The sequence below is a fragment of the Sinocyclocheilus anshuiensis genome, unplaced genomic scaffold (assembly GCF_001515605.1).
Source record: "Sinocyclocheilus anshuiensis isolate Anshui unplaced genomic scaffold, SAMN03320099.WGS_v1.1 scaffold676, whole genome shotgun sequence".
Lineage (NCBI taxonomy): Eukaryota > Metazoa > Chordata > Actinopteri > Cypriniformes > Cyprinidae > Sinocyclocheilus > Sinocyclocheilus anshuiensis.
Window position 1 is genome coordinate 1203574 of NW_015558579.1, and position 22012 is coordinate 1225585.

At 36.9% G+C, this 22012-nt stretch overlaps 1 protein-coding gene across 2 annotated transcripts in view; it reads right to left on the reverse strand.

Moving 5' to 3' along the window:
• Positions 1-22012, reverse strand: part of myo6b (myosin VIb) — a 67418-nt gene that overhangs the window by 25268 nt on the left and 20138 nt on the right. For both annotated transcript variants that reach the window (XM_016475454.1, XM_016475455.1), the window contains exons 11-25: positions 21678-21858; positions 19027-19171; positions 16241-16398; positions 14821-14912; positions 14519-14591; positions 12809-12936; positions 11356-11451; positions 10934-11104; positions 9996-10034; positions 8975-9068; positions 7344-7474; positions 5953-6030; positions 5678-5807; positions 5432-5522; positions 4368-4386 (exon numbers count right to left, since the gene is read on the reverse strand). In XM_016475454.1, coding sequence (XP_016330940.1) covers positions 4368-4386; positions 5432-5522; positions 5678-5807; positions 5953-6030; positions 7344-7474; positions 8975-9068; positions 9996-10034; positions 10934-11104; positions 11356-11451; positions 12809-12936; positions 14519-14591; positions 14821-14912; positions 16241-16398; positions 19027-19171; positions 21678-21858 — 1626 coding nt within the window. The remainder of the gene's footprint in view (positions 1-4367; positions 4387-5431; positions 5523-5677; positions 5808-5952; positions 6031-7343; positions 7475-8974; positions 9069-9995; positions 10035-10933; positions 11105-11355; positions 11452-12808; positions 12937-14518; positions 14592-14820; positions 14913-16240; positions 16399-19026; positions 19172-21677; positions 21859-22012) is intronic.

Genomic DNA, 22012 nt, shown 5'->3' on the forward strand with positions numbered 1-22012 from the left:
ATATCAGTTGGGATCCACTGCAGTGAATGGGTGCCGTCAGAATGAGAGTCCAAATAGGTGATAAAAACATTAAAAACATCCACATGACGCCAGTTCATAAATGTACATCTTGTGAAGTGTAAAGCTGTGTGTTTAAAATAAACAAATCCATCAAGGCTTTATAACGAGTCCATAATCCATAATACCACTTTTTGCCATGAAAAAAGTCCATCACCTGTTGTCCTCTCACATCAAAATCCACCAATTTATTTGTCTAGAATTATTTTAGATTGTTTTCACTTGTAAACAGTGCTTGATCTGTGCATATTTTTCTCCCGATTCAGACAGGATGATTTTTGGTTTGAAGCAATGGTTTCAAGATAAAAACGTCTTAATGAAGTAAACAGTATTTGTTACTTATAAATACACAGCTTTTCACTTCACAAGACATTAACTGATAGATTGTATTATTGTGATGCTTTTATTAGCTGTTTGGACACTCATTTTCACGGCACCCATTCACTACAATGGATCAACAGGTGAGCAAGTGATGTAATGCTAAATTTCTCAAAATCAACAAAGAAACAAACTCATCTACATCTTGGATGGCCTTCAGCAAATGTTCATTTTTAGGTGAACTGTGCCTTTAAGATCTTTTCAAGGTAATAAAAATATGGTACACCTTTCTTGGAAAAAAGTATAAAAGCTTTTCAAAACCACATGAAACAAACATGAAAGAATGCATTTCTAAGAATTTTAAACCAGACTTTTTTTAAAAGATTTTTCATTGATCCAATACATAATTCAGATCGGTCACTGACAGCTTTTCAAAAACACCAAACAGATGCAAACAACACAGTGACACCACACTGACATAAGTGTTGGAAAACAGATCCTCACACTGACGTTGCATAAAATTAACAAAAACGTTTGGATCTGCTGGCTAACCTGTTGATGGAGGAATACAGTAACAAGAGGTTTTAATTAAATGAAACATAGCAGCTGAAGTTAATGTTTAAAACATCAAAATTGTAATAGGATCTATGGAGCTGTTTATGAACACCTGTCAAGTCAAAGTAAATTAATACTATTATTGTGAACACTGACAGGGGCTTTTTGATCATGTACACTGTTTTACAGAAACTGAGGAAGTCTGTTTAATGAATATTTGGCAGTTTAGAACTAAGCAATAGTATTGTTTATTTGGTGATAGGATTGGGAAATCTGTCTGCTCTTGTTCGGTTTATAACAAGTTTGATTAAATGAGTATCACTGCCAAATGACAAACATGAATGAAGGGTTTTTAAGACGTTGATCAGGTAGCTGACCTGTAAGCATTTCTAACTGACAAGACAGTGAGAACTAAATTGACTTTACACCAGGTCCTGAGAATTTGCTTCTGAATATGCTGTTAATTTAGTCAGAGTACAGTAATATGGTATGATAATCGAGAAGATTTGCATAAATGATAATAATAATAATAAGGCATTGAGTATGATTAACAGTAATGTCATGATAAGACAATACATGCATGACAATAAGTGAACAAGTAAGATATATTTTTGAAGTTATACACTTTGATACTTATAATGTCATTTCGACCAAATGTTCGTAACATTGACAAGTTTAGGTTTATGTTCAGTTATTTTAAACAGTACTGTATGTGGGCTATAATGATTGCAAATGGATCTGTGGTGAAAGGAAAACCTAATAAAAGGGCTATTAAGTAATAAACTAGGAACTGTGCTAGGTTTTTGAGGAAATAATGATTATGATTCCTTTTATTTCTATTTTTAAAGATGGCTTAATCTGGGTCTTACTTATTTATGGTTTATTTTAAGTTAGACTAACATTTTGTTTTGAACCCCAACATGGTTTCTAATGGGGGAATGAATGAGTGGAGTTACAATCCCTCTTCTTGCACTTTATAATGGATAGGACCCGCGACAGCAAAGGCACGTTCACCTCTTTGTTTAAGTCTGGCTCTGGGAACATTGAGCAATCTATGACTACCGGATCGAAGAGCTCGAGAAGAGTTATGTGGAGATAGAAGCTCAGTTAGATATGAGGGGGCTAAGTTGTTTAGGGACTTAAAAACTAAAACTAGGGTTTTGAACTCCACTCTAAAATAATAAAATAAAAATAAACATAAAACTCCTGCCTCGAACGCATCAGCCAAACAGAAAAACTTTATAATGGATTGGAAATAATAGTTTTTATAAAACCAGTGTATCTATCCTGGTATTTAGGTTATAGACAATGTCTATATTTGGTATCTGTAAGGTGACTGAGGGTGTGACCCATGTCAGGAATGCAATAACAGTGTTTATTCATTTAGTCCGGATGCCAGAAAATAAAATAGGCACTTGTTTTGTATTTAATTAATTTGATCATCATGCAGTCAAATGAATCAAGAGTTTTAGAGTTTGATGTTTTGTTCTCATTCTTATTTTATCCATATGACTTTAAGTACTAGTTTTTGTATTCTAAAGGCTGGATCCTCTTACTCATTTTCTACAGCCTTTAGAAGTGCTTCATTAGAGTCTTCAGCAAACTGATTGAATTTCAAATTTGACTCCTGGTCTTCACTGAAACATATTGGTCTCTTCATGTAAAATTGTGTGTGTTCCCTAACAATAGAACAGTTTTGTGCAAGGAACCAAAATGTATCGCGTTATTGACCAAACGTATTCTCACAAATGTCATCTGAGCTTGTTTTCAACAAAAAAAAAATACTGCCTTTGTACATGTCAGAGCAGGTTTGCCATCACTGATGGCAGACACCACTGATTTCCAAGTGTGTATTTAACATGACTGAAAATTAGATTTTCAAACTGAGGGTACTGTAGGATTTTCAGTAAATAACAACTTCAATTTAATCTTGGTTCTCATCATTTTTCATGAGAAGACTTACAATTTAGTGTTTGTCATTTGTATATTTATGATACTTTTAAGTACTTTTCAAAGCTTGACAGTATAAATCACAATCCACTTTCGTTGCATTGAACACAGAAGCTTGGACATTATATCTAAATACTGTATCTCCTTTTGTTTTTTCCAGGAAGAAAGAAAATAATAATAAGAGGTTGGAAGACAAATGATGACAAATGATGACAGGACAGGCCACTCAGTGGCTCCTTTAAAAAGCTTTTCCTCTTGTGCTTCGTTAAACAAATTTGAACAAGGTTTCGCAAAAAAAGTGTCAGCAACTCAGTGGTTACTCGTTAGTTTGGCGACAGCGGTGATGCTGGGCCACATGCACCGCAATTGTATTAATATCCTGCAGATATTCATTAAACCTGGATGTGGATTTGGTGCCATCTGGCAGAGCACCAGAGGTGCGTGGAGGGGTGCAAGCATTGTGAATGATCATTGTACCGCAGAGGGGTGGGGACTCAATGACAAGGTCCGTCTCACCCCCTAACGCTAGATGAGTTAGCACTAGTGTGTTGAATGACAGCCATTGACACAATCTACGTTATTAGCCAGGGAGGCCACAGTAATCTCCAGTCCAGATGGTAAGGTAATAGGAGGCATTGCCAATCAAAAACAAGATGCTAATCAAAACGTGCTATGCTAATAACAAAGAGGGCTATCTCGGGTGCAGAAGTGCAGAGCGCATCTCATTTAGAGGGAGGAATGGAGTGTTCAGGTAGAAAAGTTTCAGCTCTGGTGCCAGCTATCTATCAGGGAGAGGGCGCAATGTCTCTCGAGCTCCCTGTCAATAATGCACTCCGAGTCTGACAGATGAGGTTGGGCTCCACGTAGAGAATACAACAATGCATACACTGCATTCAATCAGCCGCAGCTGAAAGTTCAAAGGCAAGAAATCAACACTAGAAACGGCATAATGCAGCAAAACCTTGAAAATCGACTTGACAGCGTGTGGTGCGAATGTCAATGATGATCTGCAGACAGAAATCTCATTGTCGACTGTCGATTTGCATACTTTGTATTTATTTACTCTGCTGTTGAGTGCTAGATTTTCTGCTGAATGAGATGAAAAGCTTCTGCTCTCTTTCTTTGGACCCTAAAAAGAGAGACACTTGAAGCTGGCAGACAATTCTAGCCACAGCTTTAGACCGCCTTCATCAGGACATGGAAAAACGCACACCTGTTGAATTATGCATGGAAACCGATATACGACGGCAGACTAAGAAAAGAGCTACACCACGTAACATCATTGTGCTTTGTAAGCTGGAGGAGGTGAAAGGGGGTTTGTCAACCTTGGGCGGTTTTCCAGTGGAAAAGCTCACCTTGATCTTGGCCATGAGGGCGTCGGTGGAGGCGGCCAGTTCCTCGACCTGTTTGCTCATTTCCTGTTTTCCCTCTTTGAGTCCATTTACAGCTTCGTTGAATTTCTCCATCCTCTTCCTCAAATTTTTCACCTTCACCATGCCATCAATGCTGCCAAGACAATAGAGACAATGGTATTCACTTTTATGTCCAGTCTATTAGTTTGTTCAAAAATACATACTTTGTACACCAAATTCAGCATTATATCAGTTGCTCACCAATGGATCCACTGCAGTGAATGGGTGCCGTCAGAATGAGAGTCCAAATAGGTGATAAAAACATCACAATAAACCACATGACGCCAGTTCATAAATGTACATCTTGTGAAGTGTAAAGCTGTGTGTTTAAAATAAACAAATCCATCAAGGCTTTATAACGAGTCCATAATCCATAATACCACTTTTTGCCATGAAAAAAGTCCATCACCTGTTGTCCTCTCACATCAAAATCCACCAATTTATTTGTCTAGAATTATTTTAGATTGTTTTCACTTGTAAACAGTGCTTGATCTGTGCATATTTTTCTCCCGATTCAGACAGGATGATTTTTGGTTTGAAGCAATGGTTTCAAGATAAAAACGTCTTAATGAAGTAAACAGTATTTGTTACTTATAAATACACAGCTTTTCAACTTCACAAGACATTAACTGATAGATTGTATTATTGTGATGCTTTTATTAGCTGTTTGGACACTCATTTTCACGGCACCCATTCACTACAATGGATCAACAGGTGAGCAAGTGATGTAATGCTAAATTTCTCAAAATCAACAAAGAAACAAACTCATCTACATCTTGGATGGCCTTCAGCAAATGTTCATTTTTAGGTGAACTGTGCCTTTAAGATCTTTTCAAGGTAATAAAAATATGGTACACCTTTCTTGGAAAAAAGTATAAAAGCTTTTCAAAACCACATGAAACAAACATGAAAGAATGCATTTCTAAGAATTTTAAACCAGACTTTTTTTAAAAGATTTTTCATTGATCCAATACATAATTCAGATCGGTCACTGACAGCTTTTCAAAAACACCAAACAGATGCAAACAACACAGTGACACCACACTGACATAAGTGTTGGAAAACAGATCCTCACACTGACGTTGCTATGCATGAGCAATCACGGTCACTAATAGAGGTGTGCTGGTGTGTGTACATACCGAGGCTTGTGTCTTCTTTTGCATAGCCACATGCGAACAGCCTTCTGAATCTTGATGCAGGCACTGGCCCTGAAGCTCATTTTGTTCCTCACTGTGCCAAGTAAAAGAAAGAGGAAAAAGATGCCTACTCATCAAACTGTAACACTGCACAGGTGAATGGGAGGGCATGGGATGCTTTTAATTGCTTTTATGAAAGGCAGTTTACTGAACCTCAGTGAAGGGTGTAACCTATGAAGGGTGACGTACATTTAATAACTGACAGTGTGCACCACTGGACCTTTTTCCAGCGGCTGCACACCAGCCACTTATTGACCCGTTTTACAAGCTCGGCCAGGTGCTCCGGATCAGACTTCATGATCTGGTCAAACTCTGCAAACTGAGGCAAACACAGACACACGTTAGGATTTATATAGCTGCATTTACGAGGTTCCCGTGTGCACCAGCTTAATGAAACAGTACAGCGGTTTTAACAGTCTTGTATTATCCCAACCCTCATGAGAAATATCATAAGAAATTATCACCTTCCCGGGGCGGAAGAAAACCCTGGTCAAGCCAAACTTGTAATCGTTCTCGTTGAGGCCAAGTGCTTTAAACAGAGCCTGCAGAAGGAGACAATATAATCAGACAGTGCAGTGTGTACTTTATTAAATGTCTATCAGATATCAACAAGAATGGCATGACGGCGTCGAGCCTGTGCTTATGCTCTTTCATTTCAGTGATGTTACATTTGATGTTTTTATTCCTTGGAAACTTAAACATTTGGTTTTCTGTGCTGTTTTGAACATTATTGCCAGAGTGAATTGTGAGTTAGAATCAGAATGATTTGAAAACAATAAACAAGTCAGTAATGTTTTCTGCCACTTTGCAGCTGAAGTGTTTATGAAGTTTGTAGCTGTCAAAGAGTTACATTATAGTGGTTAAATTTCCAGCTGGTATTGCAAATGAAAAACATAAATTGTTGTAAACAGATTTTTTTAGGGGAAAAAATGAAATGAATTTTCATGAAAAATTACATTTATAAAACAAATAAGCTCCTAAAAATGCTTAACTGAAAATTCAAACTAAAGGCCTGATTTTTCTTTAAGTAACACATCTCGAAGAATTTTAAACTAGACTTTTAAAAGATTTTTCCTTTTCATTGATCCAAGACATAATTAAGATTTGTCACTGACAACTTTTCAAAAACACCAAATAGATTCAAACAACACCATGAACACACTGTAACCCAGCTAAAGTGTTTATGAAGTTTGTAGCTGTCAAAAAGTTACATTATAGTGGTAAAATTTTCAGCTGTTATATAGCAAATGAAAAACATAAATTGTTGGAAATAGTTTTTGGGGAAAAACAACATTTAAAGACCAGACATTAAAAAATGCTCATAAAATATGCTTCAGTAAAATCCCAAAATCAAGGCCTGAGAGAGACAGCAGGGAAAAAGCTTGTTGTTAAACCTTGATTATACTCTACAGTCTAGACATTGCATTACAAGCATGATCATCAGAATAAAGAAGTAATTTTCAATAATTGCAATCAATCATTAATTGCAGCCTAATCATATACTGTATTCGTGTGGAATCTAATTGTACATTTTATGATTAAGTAAATACTTTATATTTAACCATGGGTGTATGATTAAAATGTAATTTGACTTTCAAATGTATCTGTAACTACCAATGATAAACCACTATCATTTATCATGGAAATCAATGAGGGATTACTCTGTGCGTGCTTTGGCACATGGATATGAAAGGCCATGTAGTTTTTTCTAAAAAATAATCCACCTAGCCACCATATATCATACTAATCCTAATTATGTACACAAGAACATTAGGTGAATAACAATAAGAATAGAATGAGCTATTATTAATTTTAGATGCAACGATCAAGATAAAAATAAACAATAGAGGTTTACTTTGCAAAAAAGTCGAGGATCAAGCCTTGTGAGCTTGTTGGGCATGTACTGCTTGTACATGTTGTAAAGCTCATGAAACGGAGCTCGGGAGGGGAAGCCACCCTGCATCAGGTCCAGCACTGATACCATGCCTGAGAGGAGAAGAGAAGAACAGTTCATGAAGCCAGTGAAGATACAGGATTTGCTTCATTAAAGACTGGAGCTGAAGCATGAAGCAAGTTTAAAGGGGTCATATGATGTTGCTAAAAATAATTTTGTGTATTTGGTGTAATGAAATGTGTTTATGCGGTTTAAGGTTCAAAAAAACACATTATTTTCCACATACTGTACATTGTTTCTCCTCTATGCCCCGCCTTTCTGAAACGCGTTGATTTTTACAAAGCTCATCGGTCTGAAAAGCGAGGTGTGCTCTGATTGGCCAGCTATCCAGTGCGTTGTGATTGGCCGAATACTTCAAGCGTTAGTTTCGCTTTCACAACGAAACACACAGCGTCACACACAACGGGCTAGAGTGAGCGGCGGTGGGCAGGCTTGAGTGAGGAACTCAAGAAGGATTCGAAGAAATAGTGGCCGGCGGGCTTGCGGCAACCACATGTGATGACCCCGGGCTGGACTCCGCTTCGTCCACGGTGAAAGCCGATCCGGCGATCCACAGCGCGAAGTTGATGTATTTCCTCAGCGACCAGCACGGATCAGCTCTAGGCATGACGAAGCGGATATCGTCCTCTTTTGGAAGGCCAAACAAAGATGTTTCGCAACAAAACACAGCGCCTTCACGACATGGCAGCTGCGGCAACAACAATACTACAGCGAGAATAAAAGTTACGCCTTCTTTCTTTGCGTGAACATTTGGGCGGCGTTATGCAAATCTTCCCACACAGTGACGTAGACATGTGGGGGTGTGTTTGAACGAGGCGTTTTAGGAGGGCGTGGTTGACTCTTAACTTTTATAAAGAATATATATCTCTTTGGATTTTAGACTATGCAACTTTACAGATCTTCTTTATGCACTAAGAGCTTGTAACACTCCAAAGAGAAAGGAAACATTTAAATCGCATCATATGACCCCTTTAAAGGACGATTCAACGTGTGCACTCCACCTGTACTTGAACACTTGCCTTTGTCAAAAAAACTCACAGAATGAGCTTATAGGAGTATAAACTAGTACACTTACTACTCAGTACTTACTAAGTAGTACTTACTTGCTAGTAGGCAAGTACTGTAGTTGATAAGTCTACATTTATCTTATATGGTGCACGACTAGTCAACAAAGGTCTAAAGTATCAAACTAATTGTCAAATTGACATACCAGTGGATCTCCTAGGATATACTTTTCTTATATCTCTTGCCTGAAAGTTTATTTCTAAAACTTTGCTAACAGCCACCAACCTTCAAAACACTCTTGTGGTAACGCCACTTCCAAAAGATAATGAAAAATCAGTGGAGCTCACATTTAATATGGCCGCTCCATAGGCAATATCGGGATTTGTTTTAAAAGGGAGCTTGCGACTGATGAGCGCTGTGTATTTGTGATGGGTTTTCTTGAATTGAAATATTTGAAGCATTACCACAAGTGCTGTGAGATTAATTGAGAACTAAAAAAAAATACACCTATATAATCATATACATACCTGAGCATTGAAGCTGAGACAGAATCTGAGCTCCTTCAAACTGGTGGCTCACCATCTTCAGATTAGGCTTCACACAACGGATAAAACTAGAGCCCTTTTCAACACATACACATGAGAAGTTGTTACAGTTTAACAGAGAACAAATAATATTATTTATAGTCAGCATAACAAGACCTTTGACTAAATGGCATAGGATTTACATTGGACTCTTTTTATATATTGTATGTGGGATTGAAACACATAGTAAACTTTTTTAGGAGGTACACTGTCATTCAGACATAAGTTTTTTATGAAATCAAAAAATCAAATATTATTCGAATTTAAAATAACAGTTTTTTAATTTAATACATTTTAAAATGTAATTGATTCCTGTGATGGCAAAGCTAAATTTTCAACAGACTATACTCCAATCTTCAGTGTCACATGATTCTTCAGAAATCATTCAATATGCTGATTTGGTGCTCAATAAATGTTTCTTATTGCATTTATATCCACTTTAAAATAAATGAATGCATCCTTGCTGAATAAAAGTTTAAAAAAAAAATCTTATAAAAAAATGTTTAACCATTAGTGTAAATGAGAGACAGTATCAATATTTTTTGTAACATAGCTGCAACAGGAAATAAAAAATAATAATTTGTTGCATTTTTAAATTCGAAAGACAAAGATGTCAATTTTACAGCCGTTTCGTTAGCAGCTTTAATTAAAAAAATAATAATAATAAAATAATTGCAGCAGCACTGACTAGTTTTTTGTTTGTTATTTAATGCCAGGATAATATAACAAAGTGTTCAAAGTATGCATTCAATAATTTAACATAAAATATAAAAAGTTTGACATGTAAAGCAAACAAGTACATTTTGTTCATTTTTGTGCGCCATTTACTAGTGCCATAAATCAGCAACTGTCACGTTGCATCATTTGCTGTGCCGCCTGATTTGCGGCATGCATTAGACACACTCAGTAATAACCAAAACAAGTGGCCAATGTTTTTAAAATGAATAAATGACACATTACTCACCGTACTTCGTAGCTTTTCCAGTAGAAGGTTCAGTTGGGTCTATAAAAGTTAATCAGAAATGAAATGTGAGAGTGAGTCCTGTACATTTTAATTAAGAGTATCTTTTCGTAAAAATCAGTTTACACACAGTTGTAGAGTTGTGCTGCTATGGAAATGGTATCAAACATTTTGACACATACAGGAAGTAACAGACATGCATTATGTCAGTGATTGTTCCAACTATGAAGATCTTTTCTACACATTCAATAATGGTGACATAAATGACATGGTGATGTGTTTACAGTGAAGGTTCTCTTAAAGTATACATTTCTTGTGTATGATTTCATGACAAACTATAACAGGAGGACAAAAATGTGGCAGCCACATTCGCACAAAGACATGGCAATGGACCAAGTGGGTGAAATAGGCTGGAGGAGAAGGGTGGGAGAAAACTAAGATCTGCATTTGTTTGAGGTTGCAGGTTACCCTGTGGTGCCGGCACTGAATATTTCAGCCAGGCTTACCCTACAAAAGCTTCAGTTTTTTCAGTTTTTCCTTGTTTCTCTTTACATATTTATTTCAGCCCCAGAACTTTTCACAGGGAAAGGCTGAAGAAACAGGAGAAGGTCTAAGAGAGGAGGATGAAGAAAGGGCAAAAGTTAGAGGGAAAGGAATTAGATCACCAGGTAAGAGGTAAAATGTCACTCACAAAAGCTTTTAAAACCTACATCTATCAAGAGGAACAAAAAAGAAAACCACTTAATGAATATCTAGTCCCACAAACAAAATCTACAGCGGTCTCAAGACAAAGCCTTGAGGAACTCCTAATCTTTGGAAAGCCTGCAGTCTTGAGGGCTTACAATTTTTTGTCATATCTTCAGGCCTGTTAACACCTTTGACAAAATGTGTTTCCTGGCTATCAGGAGAATAAGAAGTTCAAAGCATAAGGCCAGATTCACCTTGAATTTGTTTCCCACACTGATAAAGCTGAGTTTGCCAGCCTTTTGCTTTGAGTCCTTGGAATTGGAGTTGTTCTCAAAGAGATCCCGGACAAACTTGTCCTTCGACTCGCACACCAGGCTCTCCAAAGACATGTGGAGGGCGTCATTATTCTTCTCCACAAACTGGGTCTGCTCACACACATACACCATACATACACACACATACAAATCCCACAGGGCATAGAAATAAACACAAAGTCAACCTCACAAACAAAACAACAACTTTACCAAAGGGATTCCCCCAAGGGCCCAATTGTTTTTACAGTGTGGCAGAAATTAATTAACTTATGTTAAACATTGTCACGTTACAGAACTAAAACAATTAGATGGTTTCCAAACAAAAAGGGATTCAGAATGAATTGAGTGAATTGGGACCTTACAGTCTCATAGCACACAGCGCCAGCAAAATGTCTTATGATGAAACCTTCATCATCTCTCAAATTCCGGTGGATTGTAAGCTTTGACTTCCTGGGCACCTGAAAAACCAGCACACACAGAATTAAACTTTCAGAAAAATCCATCTTTGCAGCTGTATTTTAATGGCTTCCTTCATATTTAGGTCTTGACATTGATGGAATGTCAGGATAAAATCACATTTAAAAAAAAACTGTCAAGGAATGCCCAGGTCATATTTAACCCCATTAATCAAAAGAAATAAAGTAACAAATAACATTTCATATAAGGAAAATGTAGCCTAATTATGCATTGCAACATTGTATTTTCATTAAACATAAGCACATTAATTCTTCCCAGGTTTCAGTAGCCTAATATAATGCCAAAACATATATGTATATTTGTAGTTTATAGTTAAGTTTAATGTATTATTCAATTATAGCACTAAGACATGTTTGTTGTAATAATCAATGTGGAAATATTCAGTAAGATGGGGGAAGATGCCTCCCTGAAGAACATTGTGAATTTAATGCTAAATTGTAACATATTTACAAATGCATTAGCATACAGGATAATGAAACTTCATCAAATATATTACTGAGGGAAATTAATGGAAATAATTGCTAATTTAATTCTTATAACACTAAATTGAAAATCATGAAAAGGAGCCATCTTTCCCCACTACTGGGGTAAGATGACTCCCTATCTAGGGCAAAAAGACCCCCTTATGTAAATTACTACCGTTGTCATCTGATTTTTGCATAATATGTTAAATACATATAATTTTTATGATTTCCTTTTTTTTTTAAATGTCAGTACAGTTAAATACTAAATCAAACATTCTAAGTAAATGTATGCATTTTGACAATTTATTTGAATATCACATAATGACAAATCAAATGAATCCCAGACAAAAAGATATATATGAATTACACTATCATTTTATGAATACAGAGCAATATTTTCAATTAGCCTATAGGTCATGATGAACAATGAGGATGTACATCAAAAATTATTAAAAAAAAATAACTAATACTCCAGAGATCTATCATCTAACTTTAACTTTTCACTTCAAATCAAAACTTTTAACAATACAAATCTAAATTAATTACATTTGCACTCAAAATTCTTCAGACACAATATATTTCAAATATTGATGTTCAAGATGAATAAGAACATTAATAAATGTCCTGAGATTAGATTTAGTGACATCTAAAGTCAAGAGGAAAATTCAAGTTGGAGGGGCATCTTATTCCATCTTCCTCTAAATATTAGGCTACTGTTTAACAATCCCTTAAGATATCTACATGATGACACTGAAGGTCAGATGAAAATGCAGAAAGTGAAAAAAATACTATTAACTACTACTGCAGGCTGGCAGTGCAAGCTTTTCTTTGCTATATTGTAGTGGCTGCTGGAAAGAACCAAACCATATCTTACAGTGAGACGGAAGTGATCTTTGTGCTTGCTGTGAACCGCCTCTGCAAAGTGCTGATCACTGGCCTGGGGAAGACGGTTCTCCTCATCCAGAATATCCAAGATACCCACCAGCTTTGCCTCAACCAGATCTGCAAAGCAATAAAGTCACAGAGAGAAGTTTGGGGCTGACGACAGAAACTTTGTATGCGAATGAATTCGAGTTGAATAGTAAATTAATATATTCAATCCCCCCGCAGAAGGTATTATCCAAAGTGAAGTAGAACTCAGCAAGTTTAATGGACGAATGCAAAGTCTGTAGGCACACATAGACCTTTTTGATAATCAGTGCGAAGGCATCCGTCATATGCATAATTCATCTGAGACGTGCGCAGGTGAGAGAGGTGTGGACGCAAGCGTAGTCATGTATTTGCATGAGCAGACACCCGAGCATAAATGTGAGGTGATTGATGAGGAGACATGCAGGGAAAGGACCTACGCGTCCATTTGGAAGTCACAAGGACATGTGTTGCATCACTATCAAGAGAATTAGGAAAAGCAGAGCTGGCAAAAGGAAAGCGAGTCTTTCCCTTTGGAAAAGCAGTGACATCTGCGATGCAGGTGTTGTGTGCCTACTTTTTGCGCCACATCAGAGGCAAGATGTTATGTTAAGCCACCTGCATACTGTGCAAACTCGCACAAGCCGTTAAGATTTGACAGCTTGGGCAAAAAAAAGAGGTGGTTTCTTTTGCAATGCATACGTGGAAGATCTTCAATAAGTCGTGAGCAGACACCGGAGCATAAATGTGAGGTGATTGATGAGGAGACATGCAGGGAAAGGACCTACGCGTACATTTGGAAGTCACAAGGACATGTGTTGCATCACTATCAAGAGAATTAGGAAAAGCAGAGCTGGCAAAAGGAAAGCGAGTCTTTCCCTTTGGAAAAGCAGTGACATCTGCGATGCAGGTGTTGTGTGCCTACTTTTTGCGCCACATCAGAGGCAAGATGTTATGTTAAGCCACCTGCATACTGTGCAAACTCGCACAAGCCGTTAAGATTTGACAGCTTGGGCAAAAAAAAGAGGTGGTTTCTTTTGCAATGCATACGTGGAAGATCTTCAATAAGTCGTTAGGGGTTAAAACACAAACCGACAAAAAAAATAAAAGGCATTGGTTCTGATACCTCCAGACAGCACAGTTCGGTCTGGTGATGGTATTTGCATTCAGTGAACCGGGCGAAGATTTCACCGTGTGTCCTGAGATTGAACTGACTTTCTGTTCTGACAGGGTGATTTAGGTCAGACCACACTGCTCAAGCCGGCAACAAAAAACTAAAACAGTGCAAACTCTTCATCTTATCTCCTAAACCCTCTCCAGAGAGTTCGAGTGTGAGAGAGGTTCCTCCCAGGATTCATTCCTGTGTTATCTCAGGCACCCAGCATGGATTTCTGCTGGAATATTCATCTTCGGCATGTTTTGTCCAGAGAGTAACAGACATGGCGATTTATACAAATAACGATGTTGTCGTCTGGGAACAGTTATTTGACCTCTGAAGGTCATAATTTGAGAAGAAATTACATTTGCGCTGTAGCACATTGGGTTTAGAGACCTTAGCATTTCCACGTGCGGAGAACTTCATTATATTTAAGTTGGCGTCTATGGGCCATAGTGCATCCGGTAATGAATGGAATGGAGGAAGGTCATTGTTATTCACAGCCAAAGGGACACTGACCTATGCAGTCCTGATTATCAACATAATGAACTTCATTCACTCCCAGGCCTTCTTTCTGATACAGCTCTTGCTCCTGGGGTGAAAAGAAAAAAAAACAACACAAGATAAGAGCATCGTTTTTGCTCAAAGTGGGAAAACGCTTAACTTAATTTGCTGGAACAAGAACGTCTCAAAAGAAGTTAAACTGGAATCGTTAAATCGGAGCAGTTGTGTGCTTGCAATGAAAGATGAAATGGCTTCATGCGTCAGTTTTAAGAAGTCACAGATTGATACAAAAAATGCCAATAACACTGATGACTCACCGCTTTCAGTATGCGTTCATTAAAAAACTGCTGCAGCTTTTCGTTACAATAGTTGATGCAGAACTGCTCGAAGCTGTTGTGCTCAAAATACTCTGAACAGGAATATAAAAAAAGCATTTTATGATTCATGTGCTAGGTAGATCTCTAAATGCATTTAACAGTCACACTATTACAGATACACTGCTAGTGAGAGCCAATTATCGTTAATCCTACAGCATATTCTCAACCTTATTTCTGTGTAAGACAAGCTAATAGCTAGTTAATCATTTCATCTTCTATATATTCAATGAGTCATATCCCACACTGTGCTTATTTTAAAGTTTAAGGAATATTCCAAGTTACATACAAGTTAACCTCTATCGACAGACAGCATCTGTTGCTGTCAATTACAATGATAAATAATTTTGGTTTATAAAGACCCAAAAAAATGGCAGTTATGCACTTATAATGAAAATACGCTTACCCCATACTGTTTTGCAGGTTTACCTTACAGACTTTAATTGAAAGTATATTTCTTTATCTTTATTTGTTAGCATTTTCCCCTATTTTTCAATATTATTTTTAGTGTTGTCAAACGATTAATCGCGATTAATCGCATCCAAAATAAAAGTTTTTGTTTACATAAAATATGTATGTGTACTGTGTATATTTATTATGTATATATAAATACAAACACATGCATGTATATATTTAAGAAAAATTGTATGTTTATATATTAAATATATTTATATAAAATATAAGAATATAAATATATAAATGTATATACATGTAAATATTTTCAAAATATATACTGTATGTGTGTGCATTTATATTTAAATAATAAATATACACAGTACACATACATATTTTATGTAAACAAAAACTTTTATTTTGGATGCGATTAATCGTTTGACAGCACTAATTATTATTATTATTATATTTAGAAAGTAAATGCATTTATTTTAAATATTTTTGACAAATAATTTTGACATTTGAGTCATATTTAATCCAGAATATACCTTTAAGAGCTTCACGCAAGTCAAAATAGCTCAGAAAGAGCTATAGTTACATACAGTGGGGTCCAAAACTCTGAGACCTCACTGAAAATCATTTTTTTAAAAGTTGTAATTAAAACTAATAATCATTAAAACATTAATGAAATATTTAAGATTCTGTATGACTTCTATGTGTCTAATCAAATAAGTAAATTCAAATACCAAAAAATTCTGAAATCCATATTAATTTAGAAAATCTCTCCATTTGTAAAGCTGATGATAGTCATAAAACATGTGTATTAGAAAATTAGACTAAGTTGTCTCATTTCTCATATGCATCTGGTTGACAATTGGTTTGAAAATGTAAGAGCCATTAAAAACAGGTAAATGAGGACATTCATTTAAGCCAACGTGACCCATCCATTGTGGTTATCACTCGGGCTCACCGAAGCCAGCGATGTCCAGCACACCGATGAAGTTGGAGGACGTATCAAAGGGGAAGCACTGGTTGACCCGTTTGACCACATGATCAAAGAGCCGGCTGTAAATGGCTTTGGCGAGGGCATCACGGGCATTGTTGGCCTGTTCCACCTTCAGAGGCACCCTGGAGAGGAGCAAAGTGGGACAGGAGGAGTCAAAATCTGGGCCAGGGCTTCTGCTAATGCCGCCTCATCAATACATGTCCCTTCTGTTTTACTCTGTCCAACTTTGCACTCTTAAGACAGTTGCTGTTTTACCACTCTAAGCAAAATGTGTAAAAACACTTTAAGGGAAAGCAGAACGCCAACGAGAAATAATTTTGAGTCAATTTAATTTATTTTCCTTTCAATTCCATTATGATTGCAAACGCTCAAGGCTGCTGAAATATCTCCTCTGACTTTATTTGACCTGACAATAGTGTGTTTCTACAGTTATACAGAGGACAAACGAATATAATTACGGCTGTTACAGCCATACATTTAAGCATCGGTGAAATTGTTTGGTAACGACATATGAGAGAAATTTTTTTTTTTTTTTGAGGGTGGACTTGTATTTATTAGGACAAATGTAAATTGGGACAGTTTTCTGCTGAAAGCAAGTTGTTGTTTTTTTAAATGACAATTACATGAGTTCCCTTAAGACCACGATTCCTAAAACTATTCAAGAAAATATGTAACCCTAATTGCTACCCTATTTGTAGCAATAACCAAAAATACATTGTATGGGTCAAAATGATCGATTTTTCTTTTATGCCAAAAATCATTAGGATATTAAGTAAAGATCATGTTACATAAAGATGTTTTATAAATTTCCTACCATAAATATATAAAAACTTAATTTTTGATTAGTAATATGCATTGCTAAGGACTTCATTTGGACAACTTTAAAGGTGATTTTCTCAATATTTAGTTTTTTTGCACCCTCAGATTCCAGATATTCAAATAGTTGTATCTCGACCAAATATTGTCCTATCCTAACAAACCATATATCTATGCAAAGCATATTTATTCAGATGATGTATAAATATCAATTTCATAAAGTTGACCCTCATGACTGGTTTTGTGGTTCAGGGTCACATTTGTTAATAGTATGCAAATAATTGGTTCTAAAAGGCCTAGAATACTTTTAATGCAAAAACGTTCATTCCAACATCGTCCTTTTCTGCTTTGTTGTTCATCAGGTGTATAAAAACCGACTTAATGGTCCTCCTGCAGATTAATTACATAATTAAACTGAAAACAGCACAGGGAAAAGGATCCATTCATACTTATTTTGCAACGGGAACTTTGATAAATGTATATACGCAAAACAAACAGCACTTGAAATTCCAGTGAAGCTTAAAGGGCTTGAAATGCAGCAGGCCGGCGATATTACATGAAAACACAATAAATCTCTATAACACACGCCTGTTAAAGCAAAGCAGCTCATAATCACAAGACACAACGGCTCCACCACTATCCTCAGGAGGCGTACGGATACCGGCAAACTGAAACTCCAGAACTGGATGATAAAACCTTCTTGCTCTCTCGACGACGCCGTCCCGCTGTGGGAATACCTGCTGTGTGACTCTTATTGCCTGCACAGTTAATAAAAGCTGGACCTGGCTCACAATAATCTCTATGATCTCGAGTCTACGAGATTGCTTTTCATTAGCTCGCTTTCATGTTATTAGTGTATTCCCTCGAGAGGCTGCTGCGCTCTTCCTTCTCAATGTCACCTGCTTTGTTGAGTTTAACAGATTTTTAAAAATCGCAATATGCCTCTGAAATGAGGCTCTGTCAGGCACAAGCTGCTGCCCTCTCCGGTGTCTGGCGGTGTGAAATGCAAGGGTCAGTGTAGCCTTGTTTGAATACAGTCTCCATAATTTTCCATAGAACGCATAGTGCATATGTACGTGGTTGTGCATCTGTTCGCAGTCAAATGAGGAGGGCAGTGAAACCTCTTGCAACTTTGATTCTCATCACACCTAAAAGACCCCAGGCCACTCCCTCAGACAAACATCCATTATTCATGCAGTGCAAACACTCCCAGTCCAGCATCTGTGCTCGGTTTAATATTAATCCAACGAGCGCTGGCCTATCATTCAGACGGTGCAGAATATAAAACACCACCTGGGCGACGAAGAACGGAGCGTACGATTCAATCGAGGCAATCGAGTTTTTCCAATTGCTCTCTCCTTCGACAACTGGCGTGTGCAGTAATTGGACTGTGGGTTTTGCATGGAGAAAGCTGAGAAGACCTGGGCTTTTGTTTCACAAAATTGCAAACCTAAGACTCATCTTTAACCAGTAGTGGAGTGGTCTGAAACAAGCTGCTTGATACCTCAGGCCTTCTCTCTTACGTAACCAATAAAAAGAAATACGTCCGTTTAAATGCAGAAGACTTTGGATGGCAACTAGAATATTACGGCCCCTCAGCCAATTTAGTCTATGCCACATTTGATTATACTGACCATATCTCTAATGGAAAAGCTGCGATTAGCTATTTTCAGCTCTTCTCTCGTCTGTGAGCGAGCGACCGGAGAATTCATTTAACAGTTATGCGAATGCGAATAGGGTGCAATGATGAAATGTAATACTAGAAGACGTTTCACATCGTGGGGAAGATTGAGATGTGAGGAGAACGTGAAAAATACCAAGCAGGGATCTGTGCTTACTTTTTGATTATCATTTGGATGCAAACAGAGAAATAAAACAAAACCAGAGGGTCAGTGGCTGAGCAGATGGTACGGTAAACATGTGGGGTCACTCACTTGATGACTGTGCCTTTGGCGCCCCCTGCAGTGGTGAGCATGACCCTGGTGGTGAGGCTGACTCTCAGGTCGTCCTCGTCCAGGCCCAGGAGCTCGGCACAGTATTCCAGAGTCTGACTGGTCTGGTTCTTCAGAATGCAGCCACCTGAGACCAGATGCAAATTTTTAATGGTCATCTTTAAACTGTGGCTCATCATGTTTCTTATGCTGCGTCTAGACAGCAGAGTTTTCTAAATGTTTCAATGTACTGATGCTTTCGAAGCTGTTAATGACCTATTCCCCGTTGTATAATCCGATCAAAATATGTCAGCGTCAATTATACACTAAGACAAAGGATTTAATTTTGTTGCTGCATTTATGTTGTTTTCATTTGGTTAAAACAAAAGTGAATACCATTTTAAACAAGTTTAAATTTAAATGTCGTGTCATTTATATCGACGGTACTCTGAATACATTAGAGTACACATCTTAATTGCTATTTTCCAAAAAGATTTTAAATATAAATTAAGGATATATAAGGTTTAAAATGGTATTCACTTTTTTTTATTTTTTAACCAAATGAAATCAACATAAATACAGCAACAAAATTAAATCCTTTAGATTGAATCCTTTTTTAAATTTCCTTTTTCAAAGAAGAAAATTTAATCCTTAGACAGTGTATAATAGACACAGACATATTTTGAGATATATATATAAATATATCCTGTCATATATTAATTATTTATTTATTTATCCTGTCAAGACAAGGTTCAGCTTTTAAAATGTCATGTGGTACAAATTATAAATTATTTATTTTTTATCATTTGTACATGACATTTTAAAAGCTGAACGTTGTCATGTCCTAAAAGGTCAAAATACCTGATAATTTAAGAACTGATTTTGACACAGACATGACAGTTGTTGTTTTTTATTATGTTTCATTTTATTTTATTATTTTACTTTATTTTAGCTGCATGTTTCAGCAGTTTTGTCTCATAACATGGATTTCAGTTTTTTTTTTAAATACTTATATTAAATATTATACTAATATTTTATAAAATATTCTTCTCCACATAAGATTATGCCATATAAGATTATGCCACAATAAAAGATTATGCCAAACTAATTAAAAAGAGGTTTCCTTTACAGGAATTTAATTCTTTTAATGACGCTTTTTTTTTTCTTCATATCAGGACATTTTTTTAAATTTATGCCTTCAAAAAAATTTGAAGAATTCCTAATGTTCCTAATAGAAGATTAAAATTAATAGATACAAAAAAAAAAGAGCTAAAAGTGTGCAAAAAAACTAATCTATAAAAGCACACTCCTTCAATCTCCAGCCCTTTTCAAAAATATGTTCTCATACATAATAGTCTTCAGGTCTACTGTAAGACCTCTGTAACATTAGGCTCTGTGTTTTCCAGCTGAAAGTATCGCAGGACAGCAGCTCCATTGTGAGCAGAGAAATGGAGCAGGCCAGAGTGGTAAAAGGTGTTGTACCTTCATCAGAAGAGGAAAACAAATCCTGGATGCACGTCTGGCAACACTAGAAAGAGCCCCGTTACCTCCACAGCAGCTCTCTAATGAGGTCTTTTGAGTTGGAGGAGGGCTGGGTGTGTGTGTGTGTGTGTGTGTGTGTGTGTGTGTGTGTGTGTGAGAGAGAGAGTGTGTAAGTGTGAGAGTGTGTGTGTGTGTGAGTGAGAGAGTGAGATTGTGTGTGTGTGTGTGAGAGAGGGAGGGAGTTTAATGAGGAGAACATCAGCACATGTACATGAGCTCGAAAAATAATAAAATAACACTTCAGACATCAGTGAAAATTTCTTCCCTGACTGAACGCAGATGGTGAAAATTCTGTATAAAAGCAAAATTGGTTGTATTTTGAAGTCTCTTATCCTGAAAGAAACCGAATATTTATAAACCAAGCATGACATGACAAAGCAACAAGCGATAAATCCCATCTCTTTTTTTTGTCCTAAGCGGCATAATTGTAACCGACACAAGACATTTTATCGGCCGTTTGGTTTCTAGTTCTGCTTTATTCCAATTTATATAGAGTGAAATCTCACTGGTTGCATATTAAAGAGGGCATATGATGCGATTTAAATTTTTCCTTTCTCTTTGGAGTGTTACAAGCTCTTGGTGCATAAAGAAGATCTGTAAAGTTGCAAAGATTAAAGTCTCAAATACTGGATGCAACAAATGCCTCGTTTATAATGGGTTTTAATGTTTTTGTCTTGTCGCTCCGGCCGGACAGGGCATTACTATATGGTAAGGGGCGTAACATTTCCGTCACACGCTTGAGGTATTCGGCCAATCACAACGCACTGGATAGCTGGCCAATCAGAGCACACCTCGCTTTTCAGACCTATGAGCTTTGTAAAAATCAACGCGTTTCAGAAAGGCAGGGCATAGAGGAGAAACAATAATGTACAGTATGTGGAAAATAATGTGTTTTTTGAACCTTAAACCACATAAACGCATTTCATTACGCCAAATACACAAAATAATGTTATTTTTAGCAGCATCATATGACCCCTTTAAACATTAAATATGTTCTGACTGGTTGTTCTGACAAAATTACTTTATGCTTGAAACTTGTCACATCATGCTGGGTTAGGACATTCAATCTTTGATGAAGGTATTTTTTCTACAGGTGCAATATGAATGGCTACCAGAGGTGCTTCCTGTCTCTTCAAAGTCGATATTGCCGAGATGAAGGACGCCAGACACCACTCTGAAGAGATTGAGCTTCTCTGTGTCATCCAGGCCGATTTTCTTCATGGCCACCACCATTCTGTTGAAATCTCCCAGGTCATCCAGTAAAGGATCCTTCAGGGCACCCACCTTCCCATGCTACAGAAACAAAGGACCATCAAGACACACAACAATATCCATAGGTCACATGCACTGCAAGTACCTGAGAAGAAAATGCAGTGGCACTGCAGCTATAATCAGAGATCAGAAATGTATACTGGAGGGCTGTATACAGATCTAGATCTCTGATTGA